A 25,563-nucleotide genomic window follows, 5' to 3' on the forward strand; every position below is an offset into this window, starting at 1 on the left:
GTTGTACTTCTTCTAAGAGAGATTTGTTCGTTCTTTTGGCAGTCCGTGGTATATTCAATATTCTTCACCAACACCACAATTCAAAGGCATCAATTCTTCACAAGTAGGAAAACACATTTCGGATTCTTTGGGAAAGCAAAGTTTTGGGAAGGTTTAAAGCATTTTAACAATTGTAAAGCTTTTTTTTTTTTTTTTAATTCCAATTCTGAAAAGCTGCTTTTACTTTTACAAACCATCTGTGTATATTGCCTGGTCTCTGGGAAGGTGAGGAAAAGTCCAGACAAGTGATTGTATCACGTAAGGTGGCCCAGTGTCTGGACGACAAATACACGTCCGGCATCTCAGCACAACATCACAGCGAGTATTTCCAAACAACGCTCCAGGTGCCAGCAGCCTTCATCAGCACGGAGGGCGGTCTGCAGAGAACAGAACGCCAACCCGCTGCCAAGTTCTCCACAAGTCATCTAAGACGCACTGTCATTGGAAAGCTTTGTCGTTTGAAGACAGTGGAAGCCAATTCAGGGTCTTCGTGTCCCCATCCAAGTGGATAGGTGCTGCGCTGTCCAGCATCAGCAAGTAGAAGCTCTCGTAGGCATCCGTGTGGACCCTGGAGTGGAGCGTGGGTCCCTGCTGGTCACAGTTCCAATGAAGACGAAGAAGAGCCCATCCCCCACCTACTCACCAGCCTGATCGTGAAACAGACTACTTCACCGTTATGACGCATCTCCAGGTAAGGTGCTCACAGGATATAATGGAAGGGGCAGGAATTAAATGTGCCCCCTAACAACCTCTGCCCGACGAATGTCCTGCTAGGGTAAAAACTCACACTGCACACCTACGTGGCTCATAACAAGCTGTATTTGGTGCTGGGGTTTGAAGGCACTATTTTGACTTTAAAAAGTGTTCCTTTCTGTACTTATGGCCTATGTCTTCTGAGTGTTCTTCCTGGCTTTTTTAAATTTTTCTCTTGGCAACGAAGAAATCTGAAAGTCCTATCATGCCATTCTTTCTAGACTCTCTGGATTGGAAACAGAAAAGACGTTTGTTAGTAGTTCCTTGTGGCACATATAACAGAACGCTCATAAGAGCAGGAGACTGTACAAGTTCTACCTTAAAAAGGGCTCATCGTGGTCTCCCCCCAGTAACTCCTACCTCCTAGGTCCTCATACTGAAATGGACATCAGGTTCTAGGTGAAAAGATCAGTACTATGTTTACAGATTTTTCTGTAATGAAAACTCAAATTTTAGTCAATGAAATTTTCCTTCCATTTAAGAAGGCGGTCCAGTCAAGCTCAAAGGCTGCGTAAGCCCAGGAGACTGGCTGCCTGGCCCAGGCTGGCCTCCCAGTGAGCAGCTTGCAAAGCCCAGGGATCTCAGTGTAGAGCGCCAGGACAGACGGTGGAGGGGGTCTAATGCTTTCTCTCAGGACAGCTGGAGGCTACACCCTGCTGCAGTCTGAGAAGTTCTCACAGCCTGCCCTGGACCTCTGGGTCCCGAGAGAAAGCAGCCTGTTGAGATGGGTGCTGCTGCCCAGATGCCTTAGATGGCAGGTGTCCAGGTGTGCATAAAGTGCAGGTGTGTGGGTGCTGGGAGTGTGCAGGTGTACATACAGTGCAGGTGTGCAGATGTGTGTGTCTGGTGTGCATACAGTACAGGTGTGAGCATTGCAGGTATGAGTGTACAGGTGTGTGGGTGTGCAGGCATGCCTACAGTGAACACGTGCAGGTGTACAGGTATGCAAGTGTACAGGTGTGCATATAGTGTGGGTGTGAGGGTTGCAGGTGTGAGGGTGTGAGGATGCACAGGTGTGCACACACTGCAGGTATATGGGTGTGTGTGTGTGGGTACACAGGTATGCACACAGTGCAGGTATACAGATGTGTGAGTGTGGGGATGCACAGGTGTGCACACTGCAGGTGTGTGTGTGGGTATGCAGGTGTGCACACAGCGCAGGTGTGCAGGTGAGAGGAGGGCATGTCCCCTTCTGCCTGAGCTGCTCAGGGGAGACAGGCAGGGAGGGGGCTGCCCAAGGGCCCCGGGAGGCGTACTCACATATTTTCCTTCAGGTTGTCAAGGTAGGATTCTATGTCTGAGCGGGGCAAGTCTGCATCCAGGCCAGCCAGGTACTGGTACACATAGGAGAAGGTCTTGAAGGAGATGCGTGCGGGCCCACCCTCGGGGTCGGCCGTCAGAATCTGACAGAGGTTCTTCATGGCTGAGTTCAGGGACTGGAACACACAGTGGGGGAGGGAGTTACACTGCGGGTCGCCCACCACAGTGCAGAAGCCGCTCAGACACTCCACAGTGAGTGACTCAATCTCAGGAGCCAGGTGAGTTTCTAATTGACATAAAGAAGGAGATGGAAAGGGAAGGCTGAGAAAAGGAAGAAGCTGGCCTGAAGAAGATTTTCATTCAAAATTTATGTTAAGGCAGGAAGGGCTCTCAAGGAGGCACAGAAGCTTCTTTAAGGTGGGACCATCAGCCAGAGCACAGCGTCCAGCCCTCGAGCCCACACCTGTCCACATCCCATCCATGCCTGGTCCATGCCTGCCCAGCCCCCTGTCCAGGCCCATCCAGGCCTGTCATCCCCTGTCCAGGCCCCATCCACCCCTGTCCACACCCATCCACTCCCGTCCACGCCCATCCATCCCCTGTCCGGACCAGTCCATGCCCATCCACCCCCCGTCCATCCCCTTTCCGTGCCTGTCCGGGTCTGTCCGTGCCATCCACCCCCTGTTCACGCCTGTCCAGGCACCGTTCATCCCATCCACACCCATCCACCCTGTCCACACCCATCCACACCCCTCCGCCTCCATCCACGCCTGTCCACCCTCATCCATGCTCCAAACAGGCCCATCCACTGCCTCGTGCCTGTGCACACAGCAGGCTCTGGTGTGGCCTCAGTGTCAGGAACACGCTGTGCCTTCCACCCCTGTGGACCTCGAACTTTGCTCAAGCTTGCTTCCTCTGCCCAGCTCAGTCTGGCTGACGGCCCAGCCTGGCTGTGTTCCCCATCATCCACTACCAGCCAGGACTCCCATTCTCAGGGACACTCCCACACCCACTCACAGAACCTTCTGGAGCTCCTGATCCTGCCCAGCAGGCCCTTGAGGCTGGGGCAGCTCCCAGTCCAAGCTCTCATCCTCACTACAGCTCCCACCTCTGACTCACTTGATGAAGGAAACCCCACGATAGATCACTATCTTTCTCCGCCACGTGCACAGGCTGGAGGCACCTTCTCTTCCTACAGGTGGGGTGCTGGGTGCTAGGTGGCTTCTCCTGTCCTGTCCCTGCCGGCAGCTGCAGGCTGCCCCTCATATGCCCTGAGCGGCACCGTCGGGTGGCCTGTGTGCCGTTTCGGGAGGCAGACACACCCCGACGATGGCCAGTCCTGTGTCGCTGTCTGCTCTGGGCCTGCCACAGGCCCTTGTGCAGCACCCTCCAGTCAGGGGCTGGGCCCCACCTGGCATCAGGGTGCATGGAGGGGGATGTGGAGGTGGCTGAGCAAAGACAAGGAGGAGCCGGCTCCGTGGGGTCCTGGGGAGCTAGGTGTGGGCCCACAGGTGCAGGACCAGGGCAGGTGGTTGTTCCAGAAATAGGAGCAGCTCAGGGTAGCTGGGGGGGGGGACGGGGGGGAGCGGGGGCTCTTAATGTGATGTTCGGATGCTCTGGAGGATGAGGCACTTTAACAGGCCAGCAGCCCTGCCCTTGGTGAAGGCACAGGACATCACCGAGGCTGTTGTCTTTGACAGTGCGGTCTGCAGGCATTTTTATACACAAGAGGAGTCATAAACAACTTGTTTAATTTTGCACTGAGAGCTGTTTCTTATAAACACACTTCTCCACCCAAAGGGCCCCAGCTCCAGGCCCCTCCAGGAGGTGGTCTGCTCTGCTCCCATCTGTTGCCCCCTCGTCCTCACATGCATTCCCTGTTCCTGGGAGGGGGCGGCTGAAGTTGCACTTCGTCTTCAGCCTTGACTTCACATCTGACCTACCGTCTGAGTAAAGTGGGGGTGTGGGATCAGGCAGCCATGAGGCTCAGGCCATGCCCTGGACACTTCCTGAGCTGTCCTGGGGCCTCACCTCCCGAGTCAGCTCGCTGCATAACCAAGGAGCAAAGTGCGCGTTCTGGGCAAGGGTGGAAAGGGGGACGTGGTGAGCGGCACACCCAGGCAGAAGCCTGCGTTGCCCCTGAGCACACGCACAGCTGAGATAGAGCGAGTCACCCTGTGGTCTGTACAGTCTAAGGCATCCGAACTTCCACCCAGGGGTCTACAGGGACAGGACCTTGCTCATGAAAGTTCCCGTGTGTTTAAAAATTCTCCACATTTTAAAAAACAAAGTGAAGAATCTCAGACCACACTTTCGGTCAGGCCCATCACAGCTGCCATGGGAGATGCATGGTGTGCGCAGCATCCTCATGCGCAGGGGGGCTAGGGCTGCAGGGGGCAGCCGCAGGAAGGACGGGTCACCAAATAAAACCCTAATGTGCTCACCTTACGCCTGAACCCCACGGTGCAGTTTTCGATGCTGCCACAATGGCAGCACCCAATACCGCAGGGACACTTGTGAACACAGCTCCTAGAGGAGGGTCTGTCTGTCCTGTACCCGCAGACCCGGCGGCATTTAGAGCAGGGCCGTGTACCTGACTCGGGAGCGTGAGCAGAGGCTCTGTCCTTTCAGAGCCTTCGCCAGCTGGGGACTCCAAGAGGGGCTTGAGCAAGCTGAGGGCATATCTGCTCTGAGCCAAGCGAGGCAACAGCTGGAGCCGCTGACAGGTGGCAGCACCTGTGGGCTTCACCCGTGTGGACACGTGACAAGACAGGGCCTATGACACACGCCTTCCCACCACCACGCTGCTACTCCACTTCCTCCGTTTAAAGCCACGTGGGGAAACGCTTCATTGAAGTCACACCTCCTTTCTTAGTGCATCCAGGCCGCCCAGGCCATGTTGGCGTACATGGCATCAGCGATGAACGTATGCACACCTGGGCCAGGTGCACAGCCTGACCAAGGGCTCCGACCCTGCCCTCCGTACTCTGGCACCTGCAAGGGAGGGCAGGAGCTCGGGGCTGGTGGGGGCCCGGCTGCTGTGAGCTCACTCTCGCTGTGAGTGCGTCTTCTGAGGACCAAGCAGTGGTGTAGAGAAGCAACAAGACAACATGTGCCTCTGTGCCTTGCCTGATCAGTCCAGAAGGAAGCGCTATCCTTGACAAGCATCTCTGCCTGGGTCACACACCACACATGGGCAAGAAACCCTATTTTCCAAAGCAGAGTCAGTTTTGTTTTAAATTTAGTGCTCACTTTTCGTGATTCTAAGCCCAAACCCACTGCTGTGGCATCACTGTCAACTCAGGTCGCCTCATGTGCAGAGGAGAACTGCTCCACTGGGTTTTCTTGGCTGTGACCTTTATAGAAGCAGATCACCAGGCCTTTTTTCAGAGGAGCCACTGGGTGGGTTTAAAAACCAAAAAAACCAAACCCACTGCCGTCAGGTCAATTCTGACTCATAGTGACCCTATAAGATAAAGTAGAACTGCCCCATAGGGTTTCCAAGGAGCGCCTGGTGCATTCAAACTGCCAACCTTTTGGTTAGCAGCCACAGCTCTTAACCACTGTGCCACCAGGGTTTCCTGGGTGGGTTTAGGGAGGTAGAAATTACAAATGTGGATCCAAAGACGTGAAGTATTTTACTCTTTCTCATCACTGTTGAAAACCATAAACGTTAGTCAACTATTAAACATGAGTTTAATGGTACATTATAACCTTGATTTCACAGAGATGCAAATCCACAAAGCAACAGAAAATCTGCTCCACCCATTGAGGAATGTGTCTCTGCCCCTCCAGGTGAAAACCCACTGGGACCCTCCTGCTGAAATCAGACCTTGACGTGCAGCTGACATGGCCTGGTCAGTGAGTGCCCTCATAGTTCACCAGGTGGCCCGCTGCACACCCCCTCCACAGTGATGGGGCACACCAGGGCCAGGGGCTCTCACATGACAAAGCAGGGGTCATGACCCTGACTCTCCAGGGACGCAGAGGGTCCCACAGGGCCGCTGGCAGGAGAAGGAGGAGTGGGCGAGGCATGGTGGACCCACGTGGTGGCATCACACTGCCAGGAGAGCTGCTGACCACGACAATGGGCCTTTGCGGTGCCGCTCGGAATGAGGAAAGCCCCAGGAGATTAAAGATGGCTGGACCCTCTTTCCTAAATTAGGATCTAAGACGGAGTAAGGCACTTCTTGGGTGGGATAAACATGTGATGCAAGTTATTTTAAACAGCAAGGAAGCAGAAGTGTGTGATTTTAATCACAGATACTGGGTGAGGGCATGCAGGACAGAGGAGGCTGAAAGGCTGCTGTGAGCCACTCAGCATCTCAGCATTTGTGTTGGGTGGAAGCTCATAGTGTTCATTACATGAACAGTAAATTTTATAAGTTAAAATTGAATTAAAGAGACTTGCGTATGGACCAGAGCACCTGGGTGGCACAAAGGGTGGATGTGCTAGGTTGCTAACTGAAAAGTTGGAGGTTCCAGTCTACCCAGAGGTACCTCAGAAGAAAAGCCTGGTCGTCTACTTCTGAAAAATCACCCATTGAAAACCGTATGGAGCACAGTTCTATTCTCACACACTTAGGGTCGCCATGAGTTGGAGCTGACTCAACGGCAGCTGTTTTATTTTATTTTTTGCTGTGTGACCACAGGTGAGTGTGAGCCTTGAAGCCAGGATCGTGGGTCTCCCAGCTATGTGCCCCAGGATCCGGGGTAGAAAGGAGGGGTAAAGAAACACATCACCAGTACTAACGGGTCAGCTCTCTCTGACACCCCTCTCTGCATAAGCTCCTGTGGCAGTTCTCGCTCCTCTCACCCACACTGCACTGGGGGCGGGGGTGCAGACTGCCACGGGGCATCTTTCCAAGCCCTCCCACCACCCACGCTGGGTTCACAGCCCTCCGTCCGGGTGAACTGGAGGCCAGCTGCTTTCATTCCTCAGCTGCATGAGTACGTGTTAGCACCAGCAAAGAAGCTGTAATCTACCTTTGTTATTGTTGTTAGGTGCCATCGAGTTGGTTCAGACTCATAGGGACCCTGTGTACCACAGAACAAAACACTGCCCAGTCCTGCACCATCCTTACAATCCTTGTTATGTTTGAGCCCATTGTTGCAGCCACTGTGTCAATCTACCTCGTTGAGGGTCTTCCTCTTTTTTGCTGACCCTCTACTTTACCCAGCATGATGTCCTTCTACAGGGACTGATGCCTCCTGACAAAATGCCCAAAGTATGTAAGATGCAGTCTTGCCATCCTTGCTTCTAAGGAGCATTCTGGTTTTACTTCCTCCAAGGCAGATTTGTTTGTCCTTTTGGCAGTCCAGGGTATATTCAATATTCTTTCCCAACACAATTCAAAGGCATCAATTCTTCTTCAGTCTTCCTCATTCATTGTCCAGCTTTCACATGCATACAATGTGACTGAAAATACCGTGGCTTGGGTCAGGCTCACCTTAGTCTTCAAGGTGACATCGTTGCTTTTCAACACTTTAAAAAGGTCTTTTGCAGCAGATTTGCCCAATGCAATGCGTCTTTTGATTTCTTGACTGCTGCTTCCATAGGTGTTGATCGTGGATTCAAGTAAAGTGAAATCCTTGACAACTTCGATCTTTTCCCCATTTATCATGATGTTGCTTATTGGTCCAGTCGTAAGGATTTTTGTTTTCTTTGTGTTGAGGTGTAATCCATACTGAAGGCTGTGGTCTTTGATCTTCATCAGTAAGTGCTTCAAGTCCTCCTCACTTTCAGCAAGCAAGGTTGTGTCATCTGTACAATGCAGGCTGTTAATGAGTCTTCCTCCAATCCCGATGCCCCCTTCTTCTTCATATAGTCCAGCTTCTTGAATTATTTGTTCAGCATGCAGATTGAATAGGTATGGTGAAATGATACAACTCTGATGGACACCTTCCCTGATTTTAAACCACCCAGTAGCCCCTTGTTCTAGCAAACAACTGCCTCTTGATCTATGTACAGATTCCTCATGAGCACAATTAAGTGTCCTGGAATTCCCATTCTTCACAATGTTATCCATAATTTGTTATGATCCACACAGTCGAATGCCTTTGCATAGTCAATAAAACACAGGTAAACATCCTTCTGGTATTCTCTGCTTTCAGCCAGGATCCATCTGACATCAGCAATGATATCCCTGGTTCCACGTCCTCTTCTGAAACCAGCCTGAATTGCTGTCAGTTCCCTGTCAATATACTGCTGCAGCCACTTTTGAATGATCTTCAGCAAAATTTTGCTTGCGTGTGATATTAATGATATTGTTCGATAAGTTCCACATTCATTTGGATTACCTTTCTTGGGAATAGGCATAAATATGAATCTCTTCCATTCAGTTACCCAGGTAGCTGTCTTCCAAATTTCTTGGCATAAACCAGTGAGCACCTCCAGGGCTGCATCTGTTTGTTGAAACATCTCGGTTGATATTCCGTCAATCCCTGGAGCCTTGTTTTTCGCCAATGACTTCAGTGCAGCTCGGACTTCTTCCTTTAGGACCACTGGTTCCTGATATGCTTCCTCTTGAAATGGTTGAACATCGACTAATTCTTTTTGGCGTACCGACTCTGTGTATTCCTTCCATCTTCTTTTGATGCTTCCTGGATCATGTAATATTTTCCCCATAAAATCCTCCACTATTGCAACTTGAGGCTTGAATTTTTTCTTCAGTTGTTGCAGCATGAAAAATGTCAAGTGCGTTCTTCCCTTTTGGTTTTCTATCTCCAGGTCTTTGTACATGTCATTATAATATTTTACTTTGTCTTCTCTAACCACCTTTGAAATCTTCAGTTCTTTTACTTCATCAATTCTTCCTTTTGCTTTAGCTGCTCAACTTTTGAGAGCAAGTTTCAGAGTCTCCTCCGACAGCCATCTTGGTATTTGCTTTCTTTCTTGTCTTTTTAACAACCTCTTGCTTTTTTCATGTATGCTGTTTGATGTCATTCCACAACTCATCTGTTCTTCGATCATTAGTTTCAATATGTTAAATCTATTCTTGAGATGGTCTCTAAATTCAGGTGGGATATACTCAAGGCCGTACTTTGACTCTCATGGTCTTGACCTAATTTTCTTTAGTTTTGACTTGAACTTACATATGAGCAATTGATGGTCTGTTCCACAGTGAGCCCCTAGCCTTCTTCTGATTGATGATATTGAACGTTTCCATCTTCTCTTTCCGTAGGCATAGTCGATTTGATTCCTGTGTATTCCATCTGGCAAGGTCCATGTGTACAGTCACCATTTATGTTGTTGAAAAAAGGTATTTGCAATGAAGTCATTCGTCTTGCAAAATCCTATCATGTGATCTCCAGCATCGTTTCTATATCACCAAGGCCGTATTTTCCAACTACTGATCCTTCTTCTTTGTTTCAACTTTTGCATTCCAATGACCAGTAATTATCAATGCATCCTGACTGCATGTTCGATCAATTTAAGACTGCAGAAGTTAGTAAAAATCTTTAATTTCTTCATTTTTGGCCTTAGTGGTTGGTGCATAAATTTGAATAATAGTTTTATTAACTGTTCTTCCTTGTAGGTATATGGATATTATCCTATCACTGACATCATTGTACTTCAGGATAGATCTTGAAATGTCCTTTCTGATAATGAATGCAACGCCACCCCTCTTCAAGTTGTCATTCCTGGCATAGTAGACCATATGATTGTCTGACTCAAAATGGTCAGTACCAGTCCATTTCAGCTCATTAATGCCTAGGATATCCATGTTTATGTGTTTCATTTTATTTTTGAGGATTTCCAATTTTCGTAGATTCATACTTCCTACATTCAAGTTTCCGATTATTAATAGATATTTGCAGCTGTCTGTTCTCATTTTGAGTCATGCTACTTCAGCAAATGAAGGTCCTGAAAGCTTAACTCTATCCATGACATCAAGGTCGACTCTACTTTGAGGAGGCAGCTCTTCCCCAGTCGTCTTTTGAGTGCCTTCCAACCTGAGGGGCTCACCTTCCGGCACTGTATCAGACAATGTTTGGCTGTTATTCATAAGGTTTTCCCTGGCTAATTCTTTTCAGAAGTAGACTGCCGGGTCCTTCTTCTTAGTCTTAGTCTGGAAGCTCAGCTGAAACCTGTCCACCACGGGTGACCCTGCTGGTATCCAAACACCGGTGGCATAGCTTCCAGCATCACAGCAACATGCAAGCCCCCCACAGTATGACAAACTGACAGACGCACTTTTAGTTATTAACAATAGATTGTAACGGAAGTATAAAATGATTTTATGAGTAAAGCAGGCATCATCAGTTTACCAAACGACATGTGTTTTAATAAAGTCACTGGTGCACTGTCTTCTCAAACCCAGATCTAAATGAATTTCAATAGCATCTCTATATTTCTGTTCTATTAACATCTTTGGAGCACAGTGGTTAAGAGTTCGGCTGCTAACCAAAAGGTGGGCAGTTCGAATCCACCAGCTGCTCCTTGTAAACCCTATGGGGCAGTTCTACTCTGTCCTATAGGATCGCTATGAGTTGAAATCCACTCAACAGCAACTTTAGTTTTGGGTTTTTTATTAACATCTTTTAAGTTCAGGGATTCATAAGTACTTAACCACTGTAAATTAAAATAACTATAAGCCTAAAAAGAAACCCTGGTTACATAGTGGTTAAGAGCTACCGCTGCTAACCTGAGTCAAAATCAACTTGAAGGCAACGCATTTGGTTTTTTATTTTTATAAGCCTGTAAAGATGATAGGCATCTGAAAAATTTACAGTTCTAAGACAAAGTTAGGACCCCTGGTGGCTCAGTGGTTAAAGCACTTGGCTGCTAACTGAAAAGTCCGTGGTTTGAAAACACCAGAGGCTCTGCGGGAGAAAGCTGTGGCTGCCTGCTCTTACAGAGATTTACAGCCTTGAGACCCTGTGGGGTCGCTGCCAGTCAGCATCGACTCCGTGGCAGTGGGTTAAGTGGTAAGACGAAGTTACTAAAGAAAAGTGTTTGCTCTAGTTACTGAAACACCTCCCCCATCACTGTGATGGCACAGCTCGCAGGTACCTACCCCGCCAAGCATGCTGCATCCGAGGGCTAGGAACTTTATCCACTCCATTTTCTTCTCACACGGATCCAGCTGCAGGAGCGCCCTGAGCTTCTCTGTTGGCAGGCAGAGATTTCTCCACTTCTGCTCCAGGTCTGCTAGCTCCACGTACTCCTTGTGGCTACACTGTTTAAAGCACACAAAGACACCATTCCTTTAGGTTTTAAAAACCTGCAAAACAGCATGTTTGTGAATAAAACAATCCCCAAATAGCCAGCCAGGAGCCACCCGGGTGGGGTGGGGAATGAACTTGGAATTCGAGACAGGTCAGTCAGTGCTGGGGGAGGTCAGTCAGTGCTGCAGGGGCCAGTCAGCGCTGGGGGGCCAGTCGGCGCTGGGGGAGGTTGGTCAGCACAGGCGAGGTCGGCCAGCGCTCGGGGGGCTGGTCAACACTGCGGGGGTCCCAGCGCTGGGAGTGGTCAGTCAGCACTGGGGGGTGGTGACTGCATGTGGGGGGCACAGGGTGTGGAGGGCAGCTGGCCACACACATGGTGTCATGTTTTATATACATAAATTATTTTGTTGTTGAGTATATACACACCAAAGCATACTCCAATCCAACCATTTCTAGATGTACAATTCGGTGAAATTGATTACATTCTTCAAGTTGTGCAATCATTCTGCCCTTCTTCTCAGAGTCGTTCCTCCTCCATTAACATAAACTCGCTGCCATTTAAGGACCCCACCTAATCTGTTGAGTTGCTGTTGTTGCTTTGATCCCAGATAGATATATATTTTTTAATTTATTTATTTATTGTGCTTTAGGTAAAAGCTTACAAATCAAGTCAGTCTCTCATACAAAAAGTTACGCACATCTTGCTATGCCCTCCTAGCTGCTCTCCCCCTAATGAGACAGCACGCTCTTCCTCTCCACCCTGTATTCCCCATGTCCATTCAGCCAGCTCCTGTCCCCTTCTGTCTTCTCATCTTGCCTCCTGACTGGAGTTGCCCACGTAGTCTCATGGTCTACTTGAGCCAAGAAGCAGACTAAGTCTGGTCTTTTTATGAGAATTTGGGGTCTGCATCCCACTGCTCTCCTGCTCCATCAGGGATTCTCTGTTGTGCTCCCTGTCAGGGCAGTCATTGGTGGTAGTTGGGCACCATCTAGTTCTTCTGGTCTCAGGCTGATGTAGTCTCTGGTTTATGTGGCCCTTTCTGTCTCTTCCACTCATCTTTACTGTAAGTCTTCAGTGCTCTTCATTCTCCTTTGCTCCAGGTAGGTTGAGACCAATTGGTGCATCTTAGATGGTCACTTGCTGGTGTTTAAGACCCCAGATGCCTCTCACCAAAGTGGGATGCAGAACGTTTTCTTAATATATGTTTTGTTGTGCCAATTGACCTAGATGTCCCCTGAAACCATGGTCCCCAGACCCCCATCCCTGCTACTCCGGCCTTTGAAGCATTTGGTTGTATTCAAGACTTCTTTGCTTTTGATTTAGTCCACTTGTATTGACTTCCCCTGTGTTGTCTGTTGTCCTTCACTTCACCTGAAATAATTTTTGTCTACTATCTAGTTAGTGAATATTCCTCTCTCTTCCTACCCTCATAACCTCATATTTTCTTCTGTGTATAAACTTTATCTAGAGTTCTTGTAATAGTGGTCTCATATATTTGTCCTTTTGCAACTAATTTCACTCAGCACAATGCCTTCCAGATTCCTCCATGTTATGAAACGTTTAACAGATTAATTGTTGTTCTTTATCGATGTGTAGTATTCCATTGTGTCAATATACAGTAATTTATTTATCCATTCATCCCTTTACAGGCACCTTGGTTGCTTCCATCCTTTTGCTATTGTAAACAGTGCTGCAATGAACATGGGTGTGCTTATATCTGTTGGTGTGAAGGGTTTTATTTCTTTAGAGTATATTCAAAGGAGTAGAATTGCTGGGTCATATGTTAGTTCTATTTCCAGCTTTTATTTTTATAAATTTTTATTGAGCTTTAAGTGAACATTTACAAATCAAGTCAGTCTGTCACATATAAGCTTATATACACCTCACTCCATACTCCCACTTACTCTCCTCCTAATGAGTCAGCCCTTCCAGTCTCTCCTTTCGTGACAATTTTGCCAGTTTCTAACCCTCTCTACCCTCCCATCTCCCCTCCAGACAGGAGATGCCAACACAGTCTCAAGTGTCCACCTGATACAAGTAGTTCACTCTTCTTCATCAGCATCTCTCTCCTACCCACTGTCCAGTCCCTTCCATGTCTGATGAGTTGTCTTCGGGAATGGTTCCTGTCCTGGGCCAACAGAAGGTTTGGGGACCATGACTGCGGGATTCCTCTAGTCTCAGTCAGACCATTAAGTGTGGTCTTTTTATGAGAATTTGGGGTCTGCATCCCACTGATCTCCTGCTCCCTCAGGGGTTCTCCGTTGTACTCCCTGTCAGGGCAGTTCATCCGTTGTGGCCGGGTACCATCTAGTTCTTCTGGTCTCAGGATGATGTAAGTCTCTGGTTCATGTGGCCCTTTCTGTCTCTTGGGATCATAGTTATCGCGTGACCTTGGTGTTCTTCATTCTCCTTTGATCCAGGTGGGTTGAGACCAACTGATGCATCTTAGATGGCTGCTTGTTAGCATTTAAGACCCCAGACGCCACATTTCAAAGTGGGATGCAGAATGTTTTCATAATAGAATTATTTTGCCAATTGACTTAGAAGTCCCCTTAAGCCATAGTCCCCAAACCCCCACCCTTGCTCTGCTGACCTTTGAAGCATTCAGTTTATCCCGGAAACTTCTTTGCTTTTGGTCCAGTCCGGTTGAGCTGACCTTCCGTGTATTGAGTATTGTCCTTCCCTTCACCTAAAGTAGTTCTTATCTACTAACTAATCAGTAAATAACCCTCTCCCACCCTCCCTCCCTCCCCTCCTCGTAACCACAAAAGTATGTGTTCTTCTCAGTTTATACTGTTTCTCAAGATCTTATAATAGTGGTCTTATACAATATTTGTCCTTTTGCCTCTGACTAATTTCGCTCAGCATAATGCCTTCCAGGTTCCTCGATGTCATGAAATGTTTCACAGGCTCGTCACTGTTCTTTATCGAGGCGTAGTATTCCATTGTGTGAATATACCACAATTTATTTATCCATTCATCTGTTGATGGACACCTTGGTTGCTTCCAGCTTTTTGCTATTGTAAACAGAGCTGCAATAAACATGGGTGTGCATATATCCGTTCGTGTGAAGGCTCTTATTTCTCTAGGGTATATTCCGAGGAGTGGGATTTCTGGGTTGTATGGTAGTTCTATTTCTAACTTTTTAAGAAAACGCCAGATAGATTTCCAAAGTGGTTGTACCATTTTACATTCCCACCAGCAGTGTATAAGAGTTCCAATCTCTCTGCAGCCTCTCCAACATTTATTATTTTGTGTTTTTTGGATTAATGCCAGCCTTGTTGGAGTGAGATGGAATCTCATCATAGTTTTAATTTGCATTTCTCTAATGGCTAATGATCGAGAGCATTTTCTCATGTATCTGTTAGCTGCCTGAATATCTTCTTTAGTGGAGTGCATGTTCATATCCTTTGCCCACTTCTTGAATGGGTTGTTTGTCTTTTTGTGGTTGAGTTTTAACAGAATCATATAGATTTTAGAGATAAGGTGCTGGTCGGAGATGTCATAGCTGAAAATTCTTTCCCAATCTGTAGGTGGTCTTTTTACTCTTTTGGTGAAGTCTTTAGATGAGCATAGGTGTTTGACTTTTAGAAGCTCCCAGTTATCTGATTTCTCTTCGTCATTTTTGGTAATGTTTTGTATTCTGTTTATGCCTTGTATTAGGGCTTCTAACGTTGTCCCTATTTTTTCTTCTATGATCTTTATCATTTTAGATTTTATATTTAGGTCTTTGGACCATTTTGAGTTCGTTTTTGTGCATGGTGTGAGGTATGGGTCTTGTTTCATTTTTTTTTTTTTTGCTGATAGATATCCAGTTATGCCAGCACCATTTGTGAAAGAGACAGTCTTTTCCCCATTTAACGGACTTTGGGCCTTTGTTAAATATCAGCTGCTCATATGTGGATGGGTTTATGTCTGGATTCTCAATTGTTTCATTAGTCTATGTATTTGTTGTTGTACCAGTACCAAGCTGTTCTGCCTACTGTGGCAGTATAATATGTTCTAAAATCAGGTAGCATGAGGCCTCCCACTTTGTTCTTCTTTTTCAGGAATGCTATACTTATCTGGAGCCTCTTTCCCTTCCATATGAAGTTGGTGATTTGTTTCTCCATCTCATTAAAAAATGTCACTGGTCCTTAAAAAGCTAGAAATAGAGCTACCATATGATCCAGCAATCCCACTCCTTGGAATATATCCTAGAGAAATAGCAGCCTTTACACGAACGGATATATGCACACCCATGTTCACTGCAGCACTGTTTACAATAGCAAAAAGATGGAAGCAACCAAGAGGTCCATCAACGGATGGATAAATAAATTATGGTATATTCACACAATGGAATACTACACATCGATAAAGAACAATGATGAATCTGTGAAAAATTTCATACATAGAGGAATCTGGAAGGCATTGTGCTGAGTGAAATTAGTCATTTAAAAAAGGACAAATATTGTATAAGACCACTATTATCAGAACCTGAGAAATAGTCTAAACAGAGAAGAAAATATTCTTTGATGGTTATGAGAGGGGGGAGGAAGAGAAGAAGTGGGAGGGGTATTCACTAATTTAGATAGTAGATAAGAACTACTTAAGGTGAAGAGGAAAACAACACACAATACAGGCGAGGTCAGCACAACTGGACTAAACCAAAAGCAAAGAAGTTTCCTGAATAAACTGAATGCTTTGAAGGCCAGTGTAGCAGGGGCGGGGATTTGGGGACCATGGTTTCAGGGGACATCTAAGTCAATTGGCATAATAAAATCTATTAAGAAAACATTCTGCATCCCACTTCGGAAAGCAGCGTCTGGGGTCTTAAACACTAGCGAGCGGCCATCTAAGATATATCAGTTGGTCTCAGCCCACCCGGACCAAAGGAGAATAAAGAACACCAAGGACACAAGGTGATTACGAGCCCAAGGGACAGAAAGGGCCACATAAACCAGAGACTACACCAGTCTGAGACCAGAAGAACTAGGTGGTGCCTGGCTACAAACAAGGACTGCCCTTACAGGGAACACAACAGAGAACCCCTGAGGGAGCAGGAGAGCAGTGGGATGCAGACCCTAAATTCTCATAAAAAGACCAGACTTAATGGTCTGAGACTGGAGGACCGTGGTGGTCATGGCCCCCAGACCTTCTGTCAACCCAGGACAGGAACCATTCCCAAAGCCAACTCTTCAGACAGGGATTGGACTGGACAATGGGATAGAAAAAGATGCTGGTGAAGAATGAGCATCTTGGATCAAATAAACACTTGAGAATATGTTGGCATCTCCTATCTGGAGGGGAGATGAGAGGGTTAGAAGCTGGCGGAATTTACATGAAAAGAGAGAGCAGAGAGGGAGCGGGCTGTCTCATTGGGGGAGAGCAATTAGGAGTATATAGCAAGGTGTATATAAATTTTTGTATGAGAGACTGACTTGATTTGTAATCTTTCACTTAAAGCACAATAAATGTATTTTTTAAATGTCACTGGTATTTGGATAGGGATTACATTGTATCTATAGATCACTTTGGGTAGAACAGGCATTTTTACAATGTTGAGTCTTCCTATCCACGAGCAAGGTATGTTTTTCCACTTATGTAGATCTCTTTTGGTTTCTTGAAATAGTGTCTTATAGTTTTCTTTGCGTAGGTCTTTTTTGTCTCTGGGTAGATTTATTCCTATTTTATCTACTTGGGGGCTACTGTAAATGGTATTGGTTTGGTGATTTCATCTTTGACGTTCTCTTTGTTGGTGTAGAGGAATCCAACTGATTTATGTATGTTTACCTTGTATCCTGATACTCTGGCTAAACTCTATTAGTTTTAATACTTTTCTTGAGGATTCTTTAGGATTTTCTGTGTATAAGATCATGTCATCTGCAAATACAGATACCTTTACTTCTTCTTTGCCAATATGGATGCCTTTATTTCTTTATCTAGCCTAACTGCTCTGGCTAGGACCTCCAGCACAATGTTGAATAAGGGTGGTGATAAAGGACATCCTTGTCTGGTTCCTGTTCTCCAGGAGAATGCTTTCAGTCTCTCTCAATTTAGGGTGATGTTGGCTGTTGGCTTTGTATAAATGCCCTTTATTATGTTGAGGAATTTTCCTTCTATTCCTATTTTGCTGAAAGTTTTTATCATGAATGGGTGTTGGACTTTTTCAAATGTCTTTTCTGAATCAACTGATAAGATCATGTGGTTCTTGTCTTTTATTTATATGATGGATTACATTGATTGTTTTTCTAATGTTTAACCAACTCTGCATACTTGGTATGAATCCCACTTGGTCATGGTGAATTATTTTTTTTAAATATGTTGTTGAATTCTATTGGCTAGAATTTTGTTGAGGATTTTTGCATCTAAGTTCATGAGCAATATTGGTCTGTAATTTTATTTTTTTGTGGTGTCTTTACCTGGTTTTGGTATCAGTGTTATGCTGGCTTCATAGAATAAGTTTCAGAGTACTCCATCCTTTTCTATGCTCTGAAATGCCTTTAGTAGTAGTGGTGTTAACTCTTCTCTGAAAGTTTGGTAGAATTCGCCAGTGAAAGAGTCAGGGCCAGGGCTTTTTGTTGTTGTTGTTGGAAGTTTTTAAATTACCTTTTCGATCTCTTCTTTAGTTATGGGTTTATTTAATTTTTCTACCTTTGTTTGTGTTCGTTTAGGTAGGTAGTGTATTTCCAGAAATTTGTTCATTTCCTCTAGGTTTTCAAATTTGTTAGAGTACAATTTTTCATGGTATTCTGTTATGATTCTTTTAATTTCAGTTGGGTCTGTTGTGATGTCACCTATCTCGTTTCTTATTCGGGTTATTTGCTTCCTCTCCTGTTTTTCCTTTGTCAGTCTGGCCAGTGGTTTATTGATTTTGTTAATCTTTTCAAAGAACCAGCTTTTGGTCTTATTAACTCTTTCAATTGTTTTTCTGTTCTCTATTTCATTCTTTTCTAATTTTTATTATTTGCCTTCTTCTGGTGCCTGAGGGTTTCTTTTGTTGCTCCCCTTCTATCTGTGCAAGCTGTAGAGATAATTCTTTGATTTTGGCCCTTTCTTCTTTTTGGATGTGCACATTTATTGCTATAAATTGATCTCTGAGCACTGCTTTCACTGTGTCCCAGAGGTTCTGATAGGAAGTGTTTTCATTCTCACTGGGTTCTATGAATATCTTTATTCCATCCTTAATTTCTAAGCCAATCGTTTTTTGAGTAAAGTTCAGTTTCCGTGTGTTTAATTTCTTTTCCCTTTTTTTTTTTTCTGTTATTGATTTCTATTTTTATGGCTTTGTGTTCAGAGAAGACGCTTTGTAATATTTCGATGTTTTGGATTCTGTTAAGGCTTGCTTTATGACCTAATATGTGGTCTGGTCTAGAAAATGTCCCAAGTGCACTAGAAAAGAAAGTATACTTGGTTGCTGTGGAGTGGAGTGTTCTGTATATGTCTGTGAGGTCAAGCTGGCTGATTGTGGCATTTAGCTCTTCCATGTCTTTCACTGAAAGTGGTGCGTTGAAGTTTCCTACTATTATTGTGGAGCTATCTCGCTTTTCAATGCTGTTACAGTTTGTTTTATGTATCTTGAAGCACTGTCGCTGGGTGCATAGCTAATATGATAATATCCTCCTGGTATATTGTCCCTTTAATCATTATATAATGTCCTTCCTTATCCTTTGTGGTAGATTTAACTTTGAAGTCTGTTTTGTCAGAAATTAGTATTGCCACTCCTGCTATTTTTTCATTGTTGTTTGCTTGATATATTTTTTCCATCCTTTGAGTTTTAGTTTGTGTATTTAAGTCTAACATGTATCTCTCGAAGGCAGCACACAGATGGATCATGTTTTTTTTTTTTTTTTTTTTTTTTTTTTTATCCATTCTGCAACTCTCTGTTTCTTTATTGGTGCATTTAGTCCATTTACATTCAGCATGATTATGGATAAGTATGAGTTTAGTGCTGTCATTTTGATGTCTTTTTTTGTGTGTTGTTGACAGTTTCTTTTTTCCCTTTAATTTTTTGTGCTGAGTAGTTTTTTTGTAAACTCTGTGTCCCTCTTTTTCATCGTTGTTGATTTTGTTTTTGCTGAGTCTTTTTCTTGTATTTTATTTTGATATGTAGGATTGTTAGTCTCCTTTGTGCTTATCCTTATTATTTACCCCTATTTTTCAAGTTTAAATCTAACTTTTATCTCTCTATACTTCCTTGATTTCCTCTCCATATGAAAGATCTATGACTACTTTATTTAGTGGCTCTTATTGATTTAATGTTGTCATCTTTTATATAACGATATCATTGTTTCCCTGTTTTCAGTGTTTTTTTTATCTTGATCTATTTTTGTGATTTCCTTATCTGGGTTGACATCTGGCTGCTCTATCCTGTGTTCTGTTGTTGCATTGATATCTGATATTATTGATTTTCTAACCAGAGAATTCCCTTTAGTATTTCTTGTAGTTTTGGTTTGGTTTTTGCAAATTCCCTAAACTCCTGTTTATCTGGAAATGTCCTAATTTTGCCTTCATATTTGAGAGACAGTTTTGCTGGATATATGATTCCTGGCTGGCAATTTTTTTCCCTTAATGCTTTCTATATGTCATCCCATTGCCTTCTTGCCTGCATGGTTTCTGCCAAGTAGTCCGAGTTTATTCTTATTGACTCTCCTTTGTAGATGACTTTTCGTTTATCCCTGGCTGCTCTTAAAGTTTTCTCTTTATCTTTGGTTTTGGCAAGTTTGATTATAATATGTCTTGGTGACTTTCTTTTGAGATCTGCCTTACATGGAGTGCGATGAGTATCTTGGATACATATCTTCTCATCTTTCACGATATCAGGGAAGTTTTCTGCCAACAAATATTAAACAATTCTATATTTTCCATCTTCTGTCCCTGTTCTGATACTCCAATCACTTGTAGGTTATTTCTCTTGATAGGGTCTGATGTGATTCTTAGGGTTTCTTCATTTTTTTTTTTTTTTTAATAATTTTTATTGTGCTTTAAGTGAAAGTTTACAAATCAAGGCAGTCTGTCACATATAAGCTTATATACACCTTACTCCATACTCCCACTTACTCTCCCACTAATGAGTCAGCCTGCTCCCTCCTTCCAGTCTCTCCTTTTGTGATGGTTTTGCCAGTTTCTAACCCTCTCTACCCTCCCATCTCCCCTCCAGACAGGAGATGCCAACACAGTCTCAAGTGTCCACCTGATACAAGTAGCTTACTCTTCATCAGCATCTCTCTCCAACCCATTGTCCAGTCCCTTCCATGTCTGATGAGGTTTCTTTATTTTTTAAAATTCTTTTAGCTGAATTTTTCTTTGAATATATTGTTGCCAAGTGTTCTCAGTCTTGCTAATTCTGACTTCCATTTTCTCAATTGTGCTCTACTGACTTTCTACTGAGTTGTCTAATTCTGAAATTTTATTGTTAATCTTCTGAATTTCTGATTGCTGTCTCTCTATGGATTCTTGCAGCCTATTAAGTTTTTCATTATGTTCTTGAATAACCTTAATTCCCTTGACTGCTTTATATTTGTGCTCCTTGACTTGTTCTGTGCTTTGCCTGATCTCCTTCTGATGTCTTGCAGAGCTCTTTGTATTAATCTTTTGTATTCTACATCTGGTAATTCCAGGAAGACATCTTCATCCAGATTTCTTGATTCTTTGTTTTGGGAGTTTGTTGAAGTGATCATGGTCTGCTTCTTTATGTGATTTGATATCAGCTGTTGTCTCCAAGCCATCTATAAGTTATTGTATTAATTTATTTTGTCTGCTCACTGTGTCCTAGCTTCTTGCTTTGTTTTGATATACCTGAATAGGCTAATAGAGTGAGCTAACCTGATTATTAGAGTCTTTGAAGCATTAATGTCCTGTCACCAGATGGCTAGAGCTGTTACCAGGTATATGAGCCCAGGAGTCCATTCACTATTCTTGTATAGATTCAGCTCAGGTGTCCAGGTAGTCAGTCACCTAATGTGTGGTACAGGCTCTCACTTACAATCTTAGAGGAGCAGTGGTGATTGGTGTATGCACAGGTTTCTGGTTGCAGCAGGGTGTCACACTCTGAGGAAGGCAGGGAGCTAACAACCTTCCCCTGAGTGTCTGTGAGGAAGACGTGTCCCTGTTCTCTAGAGTGCACTGGTGGGTGGGCTCTGCAGCTGTACCATAGGGCACCCAATGCTTTTAACTGTAAGAACTGGGAGGCACAACTTATCCTTGGACCCCTGTCACGGGTAGCTTGGAGGCGTGGGTGGAGCCACCAGTCCTCAGGCCCCTGATACGGGTAGGTGAGGACCCTGTTTGACAGACAGTGTGGTATCAAATGTCAAAAACCTGACTCTCCACCACACAGCTGAAACGGCTACAGTCAGACCTCCAGCAAATTCGCCCTTGTAAGATAACAGCCAGGTCCTATCTGCTGAAATGGGGCCACCTGGGTCCATGCAGGGGTGAGAGACACTCAAAGCCGGTGGACTTTGTGGCTGGACAGGGGCCACTTCTGCTCTAAGTTTCCAGATTAGGGGAGCTGGCAGATGATTTTTCCCTCGTTTGTTAATTTGTTTCTCCTCCAAGGCTGGGAGAATGGCTCAGGGAGTGCAGTAGGGTCTATCTCAGGCCCAGAGAAATCGACTGTCACTGAAGCTGGCTGGGGCAGAGGGAGGAGGGATCAGATAGGTGGGAGAGAGTTATTTCAAAAGGAGGAGGTTTTAAATCCACACAGTAAATTAGACAAAATCACTTATCTTGTGCTGTGAGCGCTGTTTTAGCTCAAATTCCGGAGGCATATATAGCTTCTGTGCACTGGCTCAGTCCTACCACAGTTGTGCCAAGGGATCAGAGCTGCGCCACCTCGCTTCTCTTCTTTTGCTGAAGCAGCTGCTCCCTGAACACCACCGCAAGCCCTGCTGTGGTTGCGCCAGGGGATCAAGGCTGTGTCACTTCACTTGCCTGCTTTTGCTGAAGCAGCCACGACCCAAATGCTACTGCCAGCCCTGCCACAGTCACACCTGGGGATTGGGGCTGAGGCGCTCCCACTTAGTCAGGTCCAGCAATTCCTCACTTCTTCTGCACCATCTCTCCCTCCCGCTGTCACTCAGTCTGATTCCTTAACTTTGCCTTTGATGTTCAGGGTTCCTAGCTTGTTGTATATAGAACTGATTCACTTATTTTATTTTTTTTTTTTTGATCTTTGCTGTAAGAGGGACCACAAGGACCATCTGACTACCCCAGTATCTTGGCCCTGCCTCCCCGGATAGATCTATCTTAAAAGAGCATAATGCCTATAATGCTCCAGGTAGACATTTTTTACTGTTGTTGTTATTAGGTGCCAATGAGTTGATTCCAAGTCATAGCGACCCTATGCACAACAGAATAAAACACTACCTGGTCCTGTGCCATCCTTATAATTGTTGTTATGCTTGAGCCCACTGTTCCAGCCACTGTGTCAATCTACCTTGTTGAGGGTCTTCCTCTTTTCTGCTGACCCTGTGCATTGCCAAGCATGACGTCCTTTTCCAGGGACCACTCCCTCCTGACAACGTGTCCAAAGTATGTAAGATGCAGTCTCGCCATCTTTGCTTCTAAGGAGCGTTTTGGTTGTACTTCCTCCAAGACAGATTTGTTTGTTCTTTTGGTACTCCATGGTATATTCAATACTTTTTGCCAATACCACAATTCAAAGATGTCATTTGTTCTTTGGTCTTCCTTATTCACTGTCCAGCTTTCACATGCATATGAGGCAATTAAAAATATCATGGCTTGGGTCAGGTGCACCTTAGTCTTCAAGGTGACATCTTTGCTTTTCAACACTTTAAAGAGGTCTTTTGAAGCAGATTTGCCCAATGCAACGCATCTTTTAATTTCAAGACTGCTGCTTCTGTGGGTGTTGACTGTGGATCCAGGTAAAACGAAATCCTTGACAACTTCCATCTTTTCTCCTTTTATCATGATGTTGCTCATTGGTCCAGTTGGAGGATTTTTGTTTTCTTTACGTTGAGCTGCAATCCATAATGAAGGCTGTGGTCTTTGATCTTCCTTGGTAAGTGCTTCAAGTCCTCTTCACTTTCAGCAAGCAAGGTTCTGTCATCCGCATAATGCGGGTTGTTAATGAGTCTTCCTCCAATCCTGATGCCCCGTTCTTCCTCATATACTCCAGTTTCTCAGATTACTTGCACAGCATACAGATTGACTAGGTATGGTGAAAGGATACAACCCTGACGCACACCTTCCCTGACTTTAAACCACTCAGTAGCCCCTTGTTCTGTCTGAACAGCTGCCTCTTGATCAATGTACAGGTTCCTCATGAGCACAATTATGTGTTCTGGAATTCCCATTCTTTGCAATGTTACCCATAATTTGTTATGATCCAGTTGAATGCCTTTGCATAGTCAATAAAACACAGGTAAACATCCTTCTGGTATTCTGCTTTCAGCCAGGATCCATTTGACATCAGCAATGGTATCCCTGGTTCCATGTCCTCTTCTGAAACCGGCCTGAGTTTCTGGCAGTTCCCTGTTAATATACTGCTGCAGCTGCTTTTGAATGATCTTTGGCAAAATTTTACTTGTGTGTGATATTAATGATATTGTTCTATAATTTCCACATTCGGTTTGATCGCCTTTCTTGGGAATAGGCATAAATATGGATCTCTTCCAGTCATTTGTCCAGGAAGCTGTCTTCCAGATTTCTTGGCAGAGACGAATAAGCGCTGCATCCATTTGGTGAAACATCTCAATTGCTATTCCATCAACTCCTGGAGCCTTGTTTTTTGCCGACGCCTTCAGTGCAGCTTGGTCTTCTTCCTTCAGTACCACTGGTTGAACATTGGCCAATGCTTTTTGGTATAATGACCCTGTGTATTGTTTCCATCTTCTTTTGATACTTCTTGCATCATTTAATATTTTCCCCATTGAATCCTACAGTATTGCAATTCGAGGCTTCAAATTTTTCTTCAGTTCTTTCAGCTTGAGAAATGCCGAGTGTCTTCTTCCCTTTTGGTTTTTTATCTCCAGCTGTTTGCATATGTCAGTAAAATACTTTGTCTTCTCGAGTTGCTCTTTGAAATCTTCTGTTCAGTTCTTTTACTTCATCATTTCTTCCTTTTGCTTTAGCTGCTCGACATTTGAGAGCAAGTTTCAGATTTTCCTCTGATATCCATCTTGGTCTTTTCTTTCTTTCCTGTCTTTTCAATGACCTCTTGCTTTCTTCATGGATGATGTCCTTGATGTCATTCCACAACTCATCTGGTCTTTGGTCACTAGTGTTCAATACGTCAAATCTGTTCTTCAGATGGTCTCTAAATTCAGGTGGGATATACTCATGGTCATATTTTGGCTCTCATGTACTTGCTATGATTTTCCTCAGTTTCAATTTGAACGTCCATATGAGCAGGTGATGGTCTGTTCCACAGTTGGCCCCTGGCCTTGTTCTGACTGATGATATTGAACTTTTCCATCGTCTCTTTCCACAGATGTAGTTGATTCCTGTGTGTTCCACCTGGCGAGGTCCATGTGTATAGTCGCTGTTTATGTTGGTGAAAAAAGCTATTGGCAATGAAGAAGTCGGTGGTCTTGCAAAATACTATCATTCAACCTCCAGCATTGTTTCTATCACCAAGGCCATATTTTCCAACCATGGATCCTTCTTCTTTGTTCCCAACTTTCACATTCCAATCACCAGTAATTATCAATGTATCCTGACTGAATGTTCGATCAATTTCAGACCGCAGAAGCTGATAAAAATCTTCAATATTTTCATCTCTGGCCTTAGTGGTTGATGGGTTAATTTGAATAACAGTCGTATTAACTAGTCTTCCTTGTAGGCATATGGATATTATCCTATCACTAACAGTGTTGTACTTTAGGATAGACCTTGAAGTGTTCTTTTTGATGATGAATGCAACACCATTCCTCCTCAAGTTGTCATTCCTGCCATAGTAAACTACGTGATTATACAATTCAGAATGGCGAATACCAGTCCATTTCAGCTCACTAATGTTTAGGATATGGATGTTTATGAGCTCCATTTCATTTTTGATGATTTCCAATTTTCCTAGATTCATACTTTATACATTAAAAGTTCCATTATTAATGGATGTTTGCAGGTGTTTCTTTTCATTTTGAGTCATGCCACATCAGCAAATGAAGGTCCCAAAAGCTTTACTCCAGCCACATCATTAAGGTCAGCTCTACTTTGAGGAGGCAGCTCTTTCCCAGTAATCTTTTGAGTGCCTTCCAACCTGGGGGGCTCATCTTCCAGCACTATATCAGACAATGTTCCACTGCTATTCATAAGGTTTTCACTGGCTAATGCTTTTCAGAAGTAGACTGCTGGGTCCTTCTTCCTAGTCTGTCTTAGTCTGGAAGCTCAGCTGA

General features: G+C 44.5%; 1 protein-coding gene across 2 annotated transcripts in view; it reads right to left on the reverse strand.

Moving 5' to 3' along the window:
• Positions 1-205: 205 nt before the first annotated feature.
• The window catches only part of ROPN1L (rhophilin associated tail protein 1 like), a 33,178-nt gene continuing 7,820 nt past the window's right edge, over positions 206-25,563 (reverse strand). For both annotated transcript variants that reach the window (XM_049860073.1, XM_049860064.1), the window contains exons 4-6: positions 11,073-11,234; positions 2,053-2,228; positions 206-1,018 (exon numbers count right to left, since the gene is read on the reverse strand). In XM_049860073.1, the coding sequence (XP_049716030.1) occupies positions 955-1,018; positions 2,053-2,228; positions 11,073-11,234 (402 nt within the window). In that variant the 3' untranslated portion in view covers positions 206-954. The remainder of the gene's footprint in view (positions 1,019-2,052; positions 2,229-11,072; positions 11,235-25,563) is intronic.

This window comes from Elephas maximus, chromosome 2 (assembly GCF_024166365.1).
Source record: "Elephas maximus indicus isolate mEleMax1 chromosome 2, mEleMax1 primary haplotype, whole genome shotgun sequence".
In the NCBI taxonomy this organism is placed as follows: domain Eukaryota; kingdom Metazoa; phylum Chordata; class Mammalia; order Proboscidea; family Elephantidae; genus Elephas; species Elephas maximus.